The 17716-nt window shown below is 40.1% G+C and overlaps 1 protein-coding gene across 2 annotated transcripts in view; it reads left to right on the top strand.

Moving 5' to 3' along the window:
* Nucleotides 1-17716, top strand: part of tbc1d22b (TBC1 domain family, member 22B) — a 68791-nt gene that overhangs the window by 25477 nt on the left and 25598 nt on the right. For both annotated transcript variants that reach the window (XM_058389928.1, XM_058389929.1), the window contains 3 exons: nt 1471-1585; nt 13691-13797; nt 16393-16468. In XM_058389928.1, coding sequence (XP_058245911.1) covers nt 1471-1585; nt 13691-13797; nt 16393-16468 — 298 coding nt within the window. The remainder of the gene's footprint in view (nt 1-1470; nt 1586-13690; nt 13798-16392; nt 16469-17716) is intronic.

Raw genomic sequence — 17716 nt, 5'->3', positions numbered from 1 at the left:
CTGGGAGCTCGATAGTGGGATGTATAGCTTGACAGAGAGAGAAACAGAGAGAGAGAGATGCACACGTTTACACTGTCACTCGTTCACCAAGTCACAGATTTACTCTCCTGGTTCCTTTCACTCACCTGTTTGCCGACTCACTCACTTGTTCATTTTATTTTTCAGTCTCTCATTCCAGCACTCACACATTCACTCGCTTTTTCACTCATCCACACTTACACGTGTCCGTGTTCAGCAATGAATGTCTTTGTCACGTCTCACTCCACAGTGGTGCTTAATATGAAGCTCATATGGAAGTAGACACTCAAGAAATGGTATTGTTTCAGAAGTATTTCTGTTTTTCACCTAGCGTGCTAGGGCCTAAATATAAATATAAATAACCTTCTATCTATATCGATAGAAGGTTCCAAAAACTTATTTTTGTCTTTATTTTCAAAGTAAATGGAGTTATCAAACCCATTTCCATGTCAGTTCGTGAAAATACACCAACTTTGTCTGTTCGCCCTGTTTCTTGTTGTATTTCTTACCAAGTTGTTTTGAGGGTAGATTTTTATACACCATCCTTGCTGGCTCTTGTAGGTCACGTCACTTATATAGAAGTCTGGAAATGTATTCGAAATATTCAGTCTTGTACAATATTTAAAGATAAATAAGGTATAAAGAACGTTTGAGAAGGACTTTATTAGCTTTTTTTTTTTTTTTTTTTAGAGAGAGCAGGTTATCATGATAGGGTGGGCTGTTGTGCAAGGCTCAATAACTAACAACAGGGGGTGCTGTAGCTGTGTCGTGACGTTTCAAACCTGGGAGTCTTAAATCCACTCCGAAGCGGGAGTTCTGTTGAAAACTGACTAACGTTGTTAAAAAAAGACAAATGCTTTCACTGGATTTCATGCTAGATTTGCACTAGCATTGCTAGCTGTGCTGGTTGCTGAACTGATACCAGTTTTGCAATTTCTTTCCTTCGGAATTTCTTATCTTATCTTATCTTATCTTATCTTATCTTATCTTATCTTATCTTATCTTATCTTATCTTATCTTATCTTATCTTATCTTATCTTATCTTATCTTATCTTATCTTATCTTATCTTATCTTATCTTATCTTATCTTATCTTATCTTATCTTATCTTATCTCTTAGCTACCTTCTTCACCAAGTATAAACTCCTTACACACCTCATGCTGGTGATTATTGTACTTTTAGGTAATGAGACACATACAGTTACGTGTTATGTTGCTTGTATAGAAACCAGAAGGTTTCATAGGTCTTAAGACAGATAATAACAATATAACAATTTCTCTTCAGCAATAAAAAAACTTATTTTATTCCTTTTATTTCTTTCGTTTTTATTGTTTAAAAAAAATCGAACCCTTTTTTAATACAACTTTTGGACATGGTACACTTTGCTTAGAAATATAAGCATATAAAAATGTGATGATATAAGATGTGTGTGTGTGTGTGTGTGTGTGGTAGGTGTTTGAGAGGATCCTGTTTATCTGGGCTATCCGACATCCAGCCAGTGGCTATGTACAGGGCATCAATGACCTCGTCACGCCTTTCTTTGTCGTCTTCCTCTCAGAGTTTGTGGGTAAGTATAGTACTTTGAAGTGTGTGTGTGTGTGTGTGTGTGTGTGTGTGTGTGGACCAAAACAAGTTACAACCAGACAAAACACACCAGCATAGAAACCAATACAACAGTAGCGTCAATCATTTTTCATTTCAGCGTTTACCAAAAATAAAACACAACAGAAGGGAATCTCAGACAGCTGTTATATAAATAAATAACAACAACAACAAAAAAAAAATAAATTATATAAATAAATTCCTGACATCCAATCAGCTACCTGTTGCTATGCAGCTTCACATCACAGGGTGACACCATGACTTCGTCCCTTTTTTTTTTTGCTCACTGTTTAAGAAATGAGTCCTTTGTAAAGTAATTTATCGTGATATATATAAAATATTAAATACCGTCATATTCACCACACCTATTTTTATTGGATGCTTTAAGTCCAACAGATCAATGTTTACAGATACATTTTCTTTATTTCCCTGCACTGCGGTAATTAGGTTCCCTCGATAGTTTTTTTTTTATTTTTATTTTTTGTCAATGCTGCTACTTTTATTGCTGCTTTTCTGCTCCACTGTTAATATCTGCACCTTTTTAATATTTTGCAAAGCAGCATTCATCATCATCACGGTCCAGATTTGCTGTTTTAGCAGCTCTATACACCACTCTGGTAATTATATAGCCCTGTAGCCCTATTCGGATGGGATTAGTGTCTCCAGATGACTTTTTATTATTTATTTATTTATTTTTAACCCTTTACCTATGTGAAACTCTTACACGCCCGGACCGTAATTAAATTACCCTTGGATGAGTGAGGTTATGTGTGTTGTTTTTCTTCCTACAAACCGACATGTTTGCATTTCACATAGTCATGTTTATTTCATAGTGGCAAATGCCAAACCAGGGAATTGTCCTTTATATGTATAATATGTTCACTAAATTCACTAGCACTACTTTGAAAAAATCAGTTTCATGCGTTAGCTTTTATGTAAAGGGAAAGAAGCGACTGAGCTTGATGTTTTGATGGCCTTTCTCAGAGTGTTTTCCTTCTGGCTAAACACTGTAGATCAACACACCCAGCTCAGTGTTGTAGCTCAGGGGTCCCAGTACCGGGCCTTGGATCATTTGGTACCGGGCGAACTTAAAATTCTATGTATTTTATTTAGAAAAATTGCCACTTTCAGCCGCGCCACACTCAACTGCAGGTATTTCCATACATCAGTAAGTCCGCAAGCTAACCCATGCTAAAATGACCCAAAAAAATGCAGATTTTAATGTTGCTGAAAAAAAGCCTGCCCTAAAACCTTTTCCCATGTCTGAAGACTTAAAGGTTTATATCTTACTGTGATAAAGAGCTGGGACTCAATAAATAAACCTCTCCTTTTATAATATATCTACAATTTGGATCATAGACAGTTAAACACTCGGCTTCAGACCGATCGGAATTGCTGTGGTACAAGAAATATTAATAGCATAGTGAACTCTTTATACAGAAACCCTAACACAGAGGTTGTGCAGTGGACCTCAGCTAAGTTCTTCATGTATAGGTGAACGGTAAACATTCAGCCATTACAGTATAGGTTTGTTTGTTGTGCAGTCTAGAAATGCATGGAAATGGAGGTATTATATACAGTATTTGCAGTATAAACCTAGGAGTTCATGAATTCTAATATCTCAATACAGGAATCTTAATCGTATGACCTTGATATTGTTTCTGGTTTTATTCAATCTATTCGGAAGAGGTTTTTGCTCGGGTTTGTGGGCGCGTTCCTGAACACATCACATTTTCTAACGCTGAAGTGCTCAGCGTATACAATAGTACTTCACGCTCAGTCCTTCAGAGACGCAGAAGAGTTCCCACAGCTAATTACCTCATTATCAAGCACTTTGTGAATTAAACGAACTCCCTTAGACTTCGAACTCCATCAAAACACCGTCCTGTAGATTTTTTTTGTTTTTTTCCCCCTTTTTTATCGAGATACCTAGTCTACTGTATTCCTTTCACCGGATTTGTGTTCAAGTTGTTCTTTCATCTTAATGGTTAGCATTTACGTTAACATTTATGCCATTTGGAAGACGGCTTTATCCAGTGTCACTTACAAAAGTGCTTTCGAAAGTCTCTGTCAATGGAAACATCAATACCGGTTCACTGGGACGGGGAATATCATCAGATTAAACTGAGATCATACAGGAAGAAAAGCACATATTCAGAGACAACCAAAGAAAATGAGGATTCTGTCAGCTACTGAGTAAAAGACCGGAAAACATACAGTAGGTAAAAATTTAAGAAAATACTGTATATTCGTACTACTGTATTTATTCCAATCTGTTTTTCCCCAAAATGGTACAATGGTTACGATTGGCACTGCACATCCTCAGCCCTTGGTGATAGTATTTTAGGATCTGGTATGTTTGCTTTTTCTTTCTAATAAATAAGCTACCTGGTCTACCATATGCCTTTAAGCAGATATGCACAGAAGTTCTAATTGTTTTAAATTTGTTATAATTGTTCCATCTTATTGTTTTATATACTTAAAAGATAATTTACGAGAATATGTCCGTACTACTGTACACCAGTATACTACATTACACCAGTATCTTAGGTTTCTAACATTACTGCACATGATCTTTGGTACTATTTAGTACCAAACTACAGTGGAACCTTGGCATTCGAATTTAATTTGTTCTGGAGGAGAGTTCTTAACAAATTTTCCCATAAGAAATAATGTAAATGCAGATCATCTGTTCCAGCCCCACAAACATATGACCAATATTGTCAATACGGAGCGTATATGAACTTGTATGGCTGCTTACAAAGAACTGACCCAAGCCAAGCATTCTATGTCAAGGGTCCTCAAAGGAAGTCGTGCCACCAAGCTTGGGCACCATAGCTTTTAAACGCAAGCTGAAAGGTTGTCTCTTTTGGCTTCGCTTGGCTTTCCACTGATGCTGACAAGTTTTGAACGACTCCCAGACATACGGCATTCGTTAGTATGGCGAAAATGCTTCATATGCCGATGCAAATTTCTTGCAGAATTTCAATTCTTAAGGTAAAAATTCGTAAGGGAGTGCATCCGTATGCCGAGATTCCACTGTACGTTAGATGGTTGTCAAGCCTTGGTGATACCTTTCTAAAAGTATTTCACTTGCTACTACGATCTGGGTTGTTTGCTTTTTCTTTCCAGTAGTCTTTCACCAGATTTCACTACGAGACTTCGTTCTGTGTAATTGGTTAAAATATAGTCAACTAAAGAAAGTGTAAATCTTGGCAGATTCTGTCAGCTAATGAGATTAGATTAGACACCATCATAGCTTAGTAAAGTCCCTGCAGATGATGGTTGAAACTATTCAGTACCAGAATATGTTGGATGGATGACAGCTCTTGGTGATACTTTTCGAGTTTATTATTTATATAGTATATATAAATCTATATATAGTGTATATATAGATTTTTTTTTTGCAAAGCTGCTTTTTGTGACAATGTCCATTGTTAAAAGAGCTGTACAAAAAAATTGAGTTAAAAGTCTTCTACTAGGATTTAGGAGGTGTTTAGAGGCTTTTTCTTTTCCAATTTTCAGATAATTTAAATAAATAAATAAAAAATATATACTTAAAATATATTAAAAAGTATGCCTTTTTGGGTGTGCACATTGTCAGTTTCATTAATTTAAGCTCAATGGGAAATCTTAGTGAAAAATGACTCTTATGGCAGTTTTATGGTGTCATAAAATATAACAGCCTATCAGGTTGAAGAATGTAAATTTATATGTGATGCACAGGTGTTTATCAGAGGAAGGAGGCGTGTAGGGTTGGGAATTTGACAGATGACGATGAACATCACTTTCCTCTTGTTTGAGAAGATGCTGTTAGCTTCATAGCATCAGGAACAACTTTTCTCATTTTTTCTGCAATTGAGGGGTAAGGGCCTTGCTCAGGGGTCCAGCAGTGGCAGCTTGGTGGTCCTGGGATTCGAACTCACTGGAGTCATTCGAGTCTGGAGACCAGCAGATACTCGCCAGTGATGGGCATTACCGTTGTACCGTTTTCTTAATGTTCCATGAGGAGATGTCACCTCTGCAGATATTGTCTTAAAGTTCATTTGAAGCTACTTGACCTCTTTAGTCATTGCTGTGGAGCCTGGATTTCAGCTCAGGATTCATTTACATATGAAGGCAAAAGAATTCAGAATGTAATACAGTTGTGTAAGATATTGGGGCCAGGTTTCTGTAGCTTGTTTTCCAGTAGCTCTCCAGTGCACGCGTCTCAGTTGCGTAACCTGCCGATGGACCGAGAGCTGTTGAGCGACTGAAGGGGAAAATCGGAGCCTCGTGTGTCTCATTGCTATTCTCCGGCGCGCCACAGTCTTCCTCCCTCCGCTGCCTATTTATTTCCTCTCCTCTGCTGTGAAGGTTAATTACTTCTAGATAGTTAAGGATTACAGCAGAACAAAAAGGAGCGCATTGATCTCTTCCCGTGTGTGCCAAGCCTGCAATGTCACCAGTCCACACAGATCGGGACGTAGCCTCAGATTACCTGGAGCACTGATCGATTTCTGGTCATTGTCTCTCTCGCTCTCTTTCTCTCTCTTTCTTTCTTTCTCTTGCTCCTACACACACACACACACACTCTCTCCCTTTTTTTTCAGATCTTTTTCCTTAATCTCTCTCTCTCCTTCCTGAAACTCATTACTGAAAGGTAGCTTTTCCATCCTAATGCATCTCCCTCTTGTGTTCAGGTCTTTATGGTCCTGATTTGTGTGCTTGTACTTGCGCGTGTATGTGTGTGAGGTTGTAAGACTGAGCCAAAAGCTCAGGTTGAATGAGCTTCATTGATCTTCAAGGTTTCCAAATCGGGCGAGGCCACTCTAGGCGTGTGTGATCCAAGCTCCTGGCCAATCAGAGCCCCCCGACCATGCCGTGCTTAATCCCCACCCTGCTCTCTTTGTATCGTTGTTCTTCTAAGGAACTCGGGGGGCTGTACGGCTCAGTGACTTTCTAGGACTGCATGACTCGCTCCTGCCGTCCCTGAGAGGCTCCTCAAAGAGGACAGTGTCTATTGGTGTGTGTCGGTGTCTCTGTGTGTGTGTGTGTGTGATAGAGAGAAAAGCAGTTTCAGTTCTCCTGAGCTAGTTCACTAACACAGGAAGTGAAGTGTTTTAAAAAGGAAAGCCAGCAGGCTTAGGAGTCACGATGCCCTTTTGATTTAAAGTGTCTGTATTGATAAGTCATAGTATTTGAATCTGAGCGACGGACTGGGGTGTGTGTGTGGTGTGTGAGAGAGAGAGAGAGAGAGAGAGAGAGAGAGAGAGAGAGAGAGAGGGAGGAAAAAAAATGCAATCCAAAATGTCAAAATATCTAGATTAAAAAAAAAAACCCTTACATGCATCTCAAGTAATTAGATATCTAGCACCTAAATAATGAAAAGACCCAATTAAGCTGACACTGCAAAATTTAACAAGATTATAAACTCAAATTCACAGCCTCATTAAATCCAGATGTCTGCCTTTTTTTAATTTTTTTTATTAAACAACAGATCTTCACGTAGTGGTGGCACGCTGCACGGTTAAACACTGCCCTGCATTTTAGATGAAAAGCTCGGCTCATCAGGAGCAGCCCACACTTTACACTGATCTAATTTGTCGGCTCGATGCGAAGAACTCCTGAGGCAAGTCGGTGTGAAAATTTCAAATATAAATACAAGGACGAGGGAAAAAAAAAAAAAAAGCTCGGGACGTTGGAAAATATTCAACGATTGCGTCGTCTGATGTTTGTTTTTTTTCCCCTCTGTACGTCGGCGCAATTTTGCAGAAAATTAACCTGTGTTGCGCTTTATAGTTACATGCGAAACATCCGCATGATGATGATGAGAAGGTAGAGGCTGCTGTCCTTTACGTCATAGGAGCCCCTTTCTTCTCTTTATTGAAGTTGACAAGAAAAAGAAACTCGGCATCTCGTGCCGTTACTAAGGAACTGGAAAACAAAAAAAGAAAAGCGCTGACACTGGAGACTCCTTCCATAAACGTTAAATAAGCATCTGCTTCATGAAAAACGTAATCAGTTTCCGTTGTCGCTAGCTTTTAAATCCATTTATTATTAAATGAAGAGGCAATGTCTGACATATAATAGAACGAGTCAATCGATAGAAACGATTAGGAAATGATTTGATTCTGATTCTGACCAATCAGATTTGAGCTCTGTAGTGTAAAAGTTAGTGGTTACGGTGTTGGGATGCTAATCAGACGGTTGAATCCCAGATCTACCAAAAGCTGCCGCTGCTGGGCCCCTGAGCAAGGCCCTTAACCCTCATTTGCTCAGTTGTATAAAAAGAGATAAAGATGTAAGTGGCTCTGGATGAGGGCGTCTGCCAAATGGCAGAAATGAAAATGAAATATCGATATCACATAGCAGGATTAAGGACCCGCTAACCAAATCGTAACCCATCATGCTGCTCTATAAAATAAGACAACTCGAGCGTGCTCCCATCGAGGAAAAAGAGTTCCTTAATGAAGAAATAAGAAGACGCGACGGGAGGGTAAACCCATCAGAACAACCGCTTCCTCCAACCAGGATAATCATCATAATGGGAAGAAGTACAGCTGCGTCTCTTGCTTAGCTACATATTTAAAACCCATTTCGTAACGTAAACATGTAGCACTATACACCGGGGTTGAATTTGGATAATGTTCCAGAGTCTTAATAGGCTGTTTATTAAAACACTCCGGGAGAATCCACTGGGGGAAAAAAACTGCCTCCTACTTTGTCAGTGAAACGAGTGCTAGCTAGACGAGAGAGCTGAGTGGTCATGCTTTTGTGCGAATATTATGGCTAATGGACCTCCCATGAAAGGTGTATGAAGTGTGTTTAGGTTACTGGGACCCACCCTGGAGCCCAGTCTGTGTTTTGGTTGCCAGCTTGTGGGTGTAAGGTGAAAGTGGAAAGATCACATGCTGCCTGATATATTAATGATCAGTTATTCTGGACTTTGACTATGCAAGATGGCTGCCGGTGTGTTTCCTGTGGTTGTTTGATATTTCTGTTCTAATTAAGAAGCCTTTATATCTCCATGGCTCCAGCCATGATGGAGCAAGGGGGTTGGGGGCTTTGCTCAATGGCCCAACGGTGGCAGCTTGGCAGTGCTGGGGGCTTGAACCCAGATCTTCTGATCAACACCCCAGAGCCTTAACCACTTGAGCTGTTATAAAGGTGTATAAAGGTTTATAAAGGTAAAAAAAAAAGCAAGATGTATTTTGGGGCTTTTAGATTTCAGATATTGAAGCGTAGGTCTAGTTGACAACTACATAAATCATGCTGTATATCTAAACCCCTTCCTGCTCATCATTCAGTGATTCAGGTTAAAGTGGAGTATTAGGGCACTTCTGAAAGGAAGGAACGTCAGTCTGGACGCAGCAAGTGAATGCACATGCAATTTCCTGACTGAATGCGTTTGCATTGCAGGTTCACCTCAAGTGTGTGTGTGTGTGTGTGTGTGTGTGTGTGTGTGTGTGTGTGTGTGCGTGCGTGCGTGTGTGTGTGCGTGCATGCGTGTGTGAATGTGGGTTGTGATAGGATAAGATAAGTGGAACATGGCACAGTGACTCCATTCCTCTAAGATGCTTAAGGTTTTGTGGGAACTAAAACCTCGTTTTGTGTATCCTCAAACAGGATTTCCTCTGCATGGTGCAAAGCGGCTTGGTGTGTGTGTGTGTGTGCGCGTGTGCATGTGCTTGTGTGTATGCCCACTTGGGTGTGTGCTTACGTCTATATGCTTATGCTTGTGTGTGTGTGTGTGTGTGTGTGTGCCTGTGCTTGTGTGTATGCCTGCTTGTGTGTGAACTTGTGTGCTTATGTGTACGTGTTTGTATGTGTTTGTATGTGTGTGTGCACTTGTGTTTGTACTTGTGTGAGTGTGTGTTTGTCTGCTTTGTGTGTGTCCATTGAAGCTCAGCCGGGTGTTCTGGACGCGAGTAGGAGGATAGCCGTGATACTCTTAGCCTTAAGCCCTGTGACATCCCTCTGACACACAGAGCAATATGTCTTCCTCCGTAAGCGTTTGCCTTTTTCCCCCCAGTTCTGTCCAAACACCTGCTCAGCTTCTCCTGATGATCCCAGATGCTGTCACTGCAATGCAAAACTCTCTCAGGGTTAAAGAGGGCATCTGGATCGGCCTCACACCTGCTCGCATCTGTTCACTGCTTCAACCTCTCTCTCTCTCTCTCTCTCTATCTGATTCATTCTCTCTGTTTCTGTCGCTCTCTTGCTCTCTATCCCTTTCTCTGTCGGACCCCCCCCACTGTCTATCTGACGACTTCTCTCTCTCTCTCTCTCTCTCTCTCTCTCTCTCTCTCTCTCTCTCTCTCTCTCTTTCTGTCTCTCTCTCTCTGTCTCTCTCTCTATCTGATTCATTCTCTCTGTTTCTGTCGCTCTCTCGCTCTCTATCCCTCTCTCTGTCGGACTTCCCCCCCCCCACTCTCTCTCTCTCTCTCTCTCTCTCTCTCTCTCCCTTTGTCTATCTGACTCCTGCTGTCTGTCTCTGTCTCTCTCTTTGTCTCTCTCACTCCCCCCCTCACTCTGTCTATCTGACGACTTCTCTCTGTCTCTCTCTCTCCCTCTCTCTCTATCCCTTTGTCTATCTGACTCCTTCTGTCTCTCTCTGTCTCTCTCTCTTTTTTTCTCTGTCTCTCTCACTCCCCCCCTCACTCTGTCTATCTGACTCCTTCTCTCTGTCTCTCTCTGTTTCCTTCTCTCTCTTGCTCTCTGCCTCTCTCTGATCAAACAGTTTCCAATCCCTCCTTTATTTACAGCGTCCATCTGAAAAGCATCCTCTTAAACACCACTTGAATTTGACCTCCTGACTCCTAATTCACCGCTTCTTCTTTCCCATCTCCCCTTATTTCAGTCATTTTTTCCCGCTTTGTATCATGCTTCCTCTTTTATTCTGTCTTATATAAGAAAACAACTCAAAACCTGGTGGAAATAAAAATAAGACTTAAATTAAAAAAATGCTAAAAAATGCTGCAGAGAATTTTAAGAGAATGCAGATCAGAACTTTATTAATCCCAGGGGGAAATTCCTTTGCCATTTTGCAGTTGCTGACAAATACTGTACAAATACTGTACAAATACTGTAGTGTTGCACACAATTGTAAATTGGTGATAATTTTAACAAGTGATAAAGTTGTATTGTACATGATAGATAAAGTTGAAATTGAAATAATAAGAGAATTAGAGTATCTTGTCACCATCTCTGAATGCTGTTAAGACAACAAGTTGAAGAAAAGTTTTGTATGTATTTATTTATTTATTAAATTTTATTTTTTAATTAATTAATTTACTTTATTTATACTAGTGTTAGGCTTGCTTTATTTATTTATTTTTTTAAATTATACTAGTGTTATGCTTGATTTAATTATTTATTATTTATTTTAATTATATTAGTATTAGCCTTGATTTAATTATTTATTATTTATTTATTTAAATTATAGTAGTGTTAGGCTTGATTTAATTATTATTATTATTATTATTATTATTATTATTATTTTATTTATTTATTTATTTATTTTAATTATACTAGTGTTAGGTCTGATGCAGACCATGAGCTTTTATACATTTAAATGTAGGTATTTATTTGTCTTTGAATGCATAGATTTTATTTAAAAAATATATAAATATCATTTGGTCTGACAAAAACTAAACTAGACGGTTCTCTAAAGTGCGGTGCATGCGTTATGGCGAATAAAAATGCAACATCTACCTCATATAGACATTTGTTTTTTTTTTCTTCAGACAGAATCTAGATTGAGGATGTGACTTGTTTGTAAAATAGATAGATAGAGCTAAGTAACTAAAATCAGTCAATAAATAAATATATTTATGCCTGTATTGTCTCTTGTTTATATTTCACTTTAATTAAAATTCATTGTAATATTTATTTTTAATTTTATTATTATTTTTTTCTCATTTTTATTTATAGACACTATTTTTTGTTATTATTGTTGTTGATTTCCAGGCTTCATTTCCATTTCTGTTATTTCTTTTGTAAATGTAAATGATTCCACAGCGCTGTTGAATTCTGTGATCTGATTGGTCAGAAGAAGGAGATTCATGTCCCATAACAGCAGCTCTGGTAGACGTTCCAGCTGTTTATTGTCGCTATAGTAACAGCTTGTTCACAGAGACTTGGATGATGGATGTGCCACGTAACCCGAGACTAAAAATAAAGGGATGTTTTTTCTTAAGGATGTGTTTATTGAACATGTGTGGAAGGAGTCTCCAGTGTCAGGGCTTTGTAACTGTTTATAACTGCTTTATAACAGCAGTAATTATAAATAGATTAAAAAAAATGATTTGTTGTTGATGAACTGTGTTATAAGAGGAATAACAGGAACAGTAGTGTTTGCTTGTAAAGTCACGCTGTCGTTGTTCCTTACTGACCAAATTTGTCTAAAAATAGGAAATATTAAGAAACAAGAAATATTAATGCATTCACAGAATAAAGCCTGGTGAAGATATTACTTTTTGTTCTGTATCTCTATATGAAGTTCTTTCTTTCTTTCTTTCTTTCTTTCCTTCCTTCTTTCCTTCTTTCTTTCCTTCTCTATCTTGCTTTGTCTGTTTCTGTTTCGCTTTCACCTTCTCTCTCTCTCTCTCTCTCTCTCTCTCTCTCGTTCTTTCTTTCATTCCCTCTCTCTCTCTCTCTTGTTCTTTCTTTCTCCCCCTTTATCTCTCTCTCTCTCTCTCTCTCTCTCTCTCTTTCTTTCTTTCTTTCTCCCCCTTATCTCTCTCTTTCTCTCTCTCTCTCTCTCTCTCTCTTTCTTTCTTTATTTATTTCTTTTTCTCTTTCTCCCTTATCTCTCTCTCTCTCTCTCTCTCTCTCTCTCTCTCTCTCTCTCTTGCTTTCTTGCTCTTTTTCTTGCTTTCTTGCTCTTTTTCTTTCTTTCTTTCTTTCTTTCTTTCTTTCTTTCTTTCTTTCTTTCTTTCTTTCTTTCTTTCTCCCTCTTTATCTTTCTCTCTCTCTCTTTCTCTCTCTTTCTTATTGTCTCTCTTGTTCTTCCCTTTTCCCTCTTTCTCTCTCTCTCTCCCTCCCTCCCTCCCTCCCTCCCTCTCTCTCTCGTTCTTTCTTTCATTCTCTCTCTCTCTCTCTCTCTCTCTCTCTCTTTCTTTCTTTCTTTCTTTCTTTCTTTCTTTCTTTCTTTCTTTCTTTCTTTCTTTCTTTCTCCCCCTTATCTCTCTCTCTCTCTCTCTCTCTCTTTCTTTCTTTCTTTATTTCTTTCTCTTTCTCTCTCTCTCTCTCTCTCTCTCTCTCTTTCTTGCTCTTTTTCTTGCTCTTTTTCTTTCTTTCTTTCTTTCTTTCTTGCTTTCTTGCTCTTTTTCTTTCTTTCTTTCTTTCTTTCTTTCTTTCTTTCTTTCTTTCTTTCTTTCTCTCTCTCTCTTTCTCTCTTTCTTATTGTCTCTCTTGTTCTTCCCTTTTCCCTCTTTCTCTCTCTCTCTCTCTCTCTCTCTCTCTCTCCCTCTCCCTCCCTCCCTCCCTCCCTCTCTCTCTTTCCCCCTCTCTCTCGCTACTTTGTCTTTCTTCTCTCCTGTATTTTCTCCAGCAGAGGTTTACACTGATTGTATCTGTACTCTGTGACTCAGTAAACAGTATCCATGTGCTCACTGATAGAGACTTCAGAGCACTTTTAGACGGCGCTCTGGATAAGCACATCTGTCACATGCCTTAAATGTAAAAACTGATGACATATGAGTGAGTGTGTGTGTGTGTGTGTGTGTGTGTGTGTATCGTGTTATCTCGTATGGTGAATGGAGTGTCCTGGGGGCATGAGGGGGAATCTCAGGGGGCATAATGTGTGCAAGAGGACCATTTAGCACTCACCGTTTAAAGAGAGAGGAATAGTAACTGCTGTCAGAGTGAGAGAGCAGAGACGGGGAGAAAGGAACAAAAGGGAAATGGAGAAACCCCAGCAGTGTTTGTTAGGGCTTTGACAGCCTCGTCTGAGCACTCGCCTGAGTACGAACACATACCCTGAGGAAACGCTAACTAGCTAAAACGCATGAGGTAGGTGTGTATCTGTCATCTGTTCAATGACTCTGTTTGTTTGTGTGTGTGTGTGTGTGTGTGTGTTTTACAGAGGAAGACATGGAGAACTTTGAAATGGCTGCTCTGCCTTTGGAAACACAACGCAACATCGAAGCTGACAGCTTCTGGTGTATGAGCAAGCTGCTGGATGGAATCCAGGTGTGTGTACATTCTGTGTGTTTCATAGCATCATATCATATCATGGAGGCATTTTTGACCCCTTGGTACAACTTTGGTAGACTTTAGACTTTAGCAATCAGACCAGAAATTAATAAAATTCCTGAATATTCCGAATAAAAAAAACTTTGGCTTTAGACTGATTTAATCCAGTTGATTTTTGGCCTTGGAAGTCTTAGTATTGTGAGCCAATAGAAAACAAGTGGGCGGGGCTTTCGTTTCTTGTCAGTATATAATGACAAGATAATGGGGCACTGGTGGCTCAGTGGTAGGTTTCTTGCCTTCCATGTGGAAGGCCCGGGTTCGATTCCCAGCCACTGGATGCAGTGCCGGTCCCAAGCCCGGATAAAATAGGAAGGTTGCATCAGGAAGGGCATCCGGCGTAAAACCTGTGCCAAGTTGTTGTGCAGACCAGTTGGTCCACTGTGGCGACCCCTCACACGTAGGGAGCATATATAGGGAGTTATATAGTTAAGTAACAGTTGCACTGGACTTTTATTTCACATTCCTCTCTGCCTTCTAGGGTTATTTGGTACCTCTGATCGGACATGGCTAAAATATTTTCCTGAACTGTGCAGCAATCCAGATTGTTGATGAAAAATCTTCAACAACAACCTTTTATTCCACAACACTATTATATAACTAGCTAGCTGAAACTAGTAGGAGCTCTATTTCTCTATTACAGACAGATTGTATATCTGGTCATGTAAGTGTGCTCAGGAAGAGTGGTTTAAAAGTAAAAATTTTTGTGGTTTAGATGTTACATATGGAATAATAGACAATGGGAGTGGATGAGGGAGGGATAAGTGAGTTAGAGAGAGATTGAGGAAGGGAGAGAGTGAGTGTTGGAGTGAGGGTGTAAGTGAATGAGGGAGGGATAGAGTGAGGGAGTGTGTGATGGATGTATGGAGTGAGTAAGGGATGCAGTGAGGGAGTGAGTGAGAGAGGGATGCAGTGAGTAAGGAAGGAAGGGATGTCATGAGTGAGGAAGGGAGGGAGTAAGGGATAGAGTGTGGGAGGGAATGAGTAAGGGATGGAGTGTGGGAGTGAGGGATGCAGGGATTGAGGGAGGGAGTGAGGAAGAAAATGAGGAAGGGACACCGTGATGGGATGGAGTGAGTGAGCATGTGATTGAGGGAGTGAGGGATGGAGTGAGGGTTGGAGGGAGTGAGGGAGGGACACAGTGATGGGATGGAGTGAGTGAGGGTGTGTTGGAGTAAGGAAGTGAGTGAGGGGTGGCGTGAGGGATGGATGCAGTGATGGGATGGAGTGAGTGTGCTTGTGAGGGAAGGATTTGGAGGGAGGGAGTAATGAAGTGAGTGAGGAATGGAGTGAGGGATTGAGGAAGGGACACAGTGATGGGATGGAGTGAGTGAGGGTGTGTTGGAGTAAGGAAGTGAGTGAGGGATGGAGTAAGGGATGGATGCAGCGATGGGATAGAGTGAGGGAGGGAGGGAGGGAGTAAGGGGGAGTTGGAGGGAGGGAGTAAGGAAGTGAGTGAGGAATGCAGTGAGGGATTGAGGAAGGGACACAGTGATGGGATGGAGTGAGTGGGGGTGTGTTGGAGTAAGGAAGTGAGGGAGGGAGGGAGGGAGTAAGGGATGGATGCAGTGATGGGATAGAGTGAGTGAGGGAGGGAGGGAGTAAGGATGGAGGGAGGGAGTAAGGAAGTGAGTGAGGGATTGAGGAAGGGACACAGTGATGGGATGGAGTGAGTGAGGGTGTGTTGGAGTAAGGAAGTGAGTGAGGGATGGAGTAAGGGATGGATGCAGCGATGGGATAGAGTGAGTGAGGGAGGGAGGGAGTAAGGATGGAGGGAGGGAGTAAGGAAGTGAGTGAGGGATTGAGGAAGGGACACAGTGATGGGATGGAGTGAGTGGGGGTGTGTTGGAGTAAGGAAGTGAGTGAGGGAGGGAGGGAGTAAGGGATGGATGCAGCGATGGGATAGAGTGAGTGAGGGAGGGAGGGAGTAAGGATGGAGGGAGGGAGTAAGGAAGTGAGTGAGGGATTGAGGAAGGGACACAGTGATAGGATGGAGTGAGTGAGGGTGTGTTGGAGTAAGGAAGTGAGTGAGGGATGGAGTAAGGGATGGATGCAGCGATGGGATAGAGTGAGTGAGGGAGGGAGGGAGTAAGGGAGGGAGTAAGGGAGGGAGGAATGAAATGATGAATGTTCAAATTAAAGTAAGTAAACAGAATATCGAGATTTTTTGTCGTTGAGACTGAAGAAGACTGAAATATATTTTTTATATATATTTATTTGTTATATAATCTGTGAGTAAAATAATTAAAGGTCAGGCTAATTGAGTGCACATTAAATTTGCATTGAAGGAGTGCTATAAAGCAGCAGTTTGAATATTCTCTGGATCATTGTTTCAGACGTTAGAGAATTCTAAACATCACGCGGGAGAAAACAATGAAGAGAAATGGTGTAAATAAGAAAAAAATCCCCTGAATATTCCCAATTAATTAAGATCAGTCTACACAGCAGAGTGCCTTTAACAGCAGCGCTAGCAGAAAGCTGTGTGGAGGTGCAGCGAGTCGGAGTATTATTAATGTATGTGTTTTGATCTTACAGGATAATTACACATTTGCTCAGCCTGGTATCCAGAAAAAAGTCAAGGCTCTGGAGGAGCTCATCAGCAGGATTGACGGTGAGGCCGCCATCTTTATACCACTTTTACTAGGAGTCTTTCAGCAAAATGCTACTAAAGTGGCTAATAATGAAGTTATACTCTTAGAGTCCAGATTCACACATGAGCTTTCTGCTAAATGCTCACCATTCACTGAGGTGTTTATTTCAGTTTTCAGTTTAGCATAAGACTGAAGCTAGGAAAGGAAGAAGAGATGAGGAATAAAATATAACTAGCACAAACGAGCAAAAATGTTTTGAGACTAGCAATCGAGAAAATATTAAAAGTTGCATAAATGAGCGATGATGCTAGCATAAACTAAGACTAGCAAAGAAAGGGTTTTGAGACAGGCAAAGCAGACAGGCATAAAAGTAGTTCGAGTAAAGGAAGGGTAGATGAGGCTAGCGTAAACTCAGACTAGCAGAGAAAGGGTTTTGAGATCTGCAAAGCAGACTGTCATAAAACTAGCATAAAAGTGAGACTAGTAAAGAAAGGATAGATAAGGCTAGCATAAAGTGAGACTAGCAAAGTAAGAAGAGATGCGGATTAAATAAAATGAATGTATCCGAGCAGAAAGTCATAAAATTAGCATAAAAGTGAGACTAGGAAAGGAAAGTGTTTTGAGACCAATAATGCAGAAAGTAATAAAACTCTAGCATAAAAGTGAGAGTAGTAAATAGAGGAGAGATGAGGCTAGCATAAAATGAGACTAGCGAAGAAAGTGGTTTTTGGCTGAGTAAGTTATATTAAAAGTAAGACTAGCAAAGGGATAAGAGAGGAGAATAAAATAAAATGAGCGTATCAGAGTAGAAAGTCGTAAAACTAGCATAAAACGGGACTAGCGGAGGAAAATGTTTTTAGACTAATTAGATAGAAAGTAATAAAACTGGCATAAAAGTGAGATTAGTAAAGAGAATTGAGATGAGACGAGCAAAAGGAAGAGAGAAGCGTTTAGAGATTAGCAAAGCAGAAAGTAATAAAACTAGCACGACATGGAGACAAACAAGTGGAGGAGACATGAGGCTAACATTAGATGTGATTAGCAAAGGGGAGCATTTAGGGAATAGCAAAAAAAAAAAATTAGTTTCAAAAACTAGCCAAAGGGAGACGTAAAAATGGGGAGAAGAAATAAGACTAGCAAAGGGAGAAGAGCTGAGACTGAAATAAAATAAGCCTAGCATAGAAAAGTGTTTGGAATTAGCAAAATATGTATATTGTTTTAACTAGCATAAAAGTGTTACTAACAAAAGTAAGAGAGATGAGAAAATG

Source organism: Hemibagrus wyckioides, linkage group LG05 (assembly GCF_019097595.1).
Source record: "Hemibagrus wyckioides isolate EC202008001 linkage group LG05, SWU_Hwy_1.0, whole genome shotgun sequence".
NCBI lineage: Eukaryota > Metazoa > Chordata > Actinopteri > Siluriformes > Bagridae > Hemibagrus > Hemibagrus wyckioides.
This window is presented reverse-complemented; position numbering and strand designations above follow the sequence as displayed.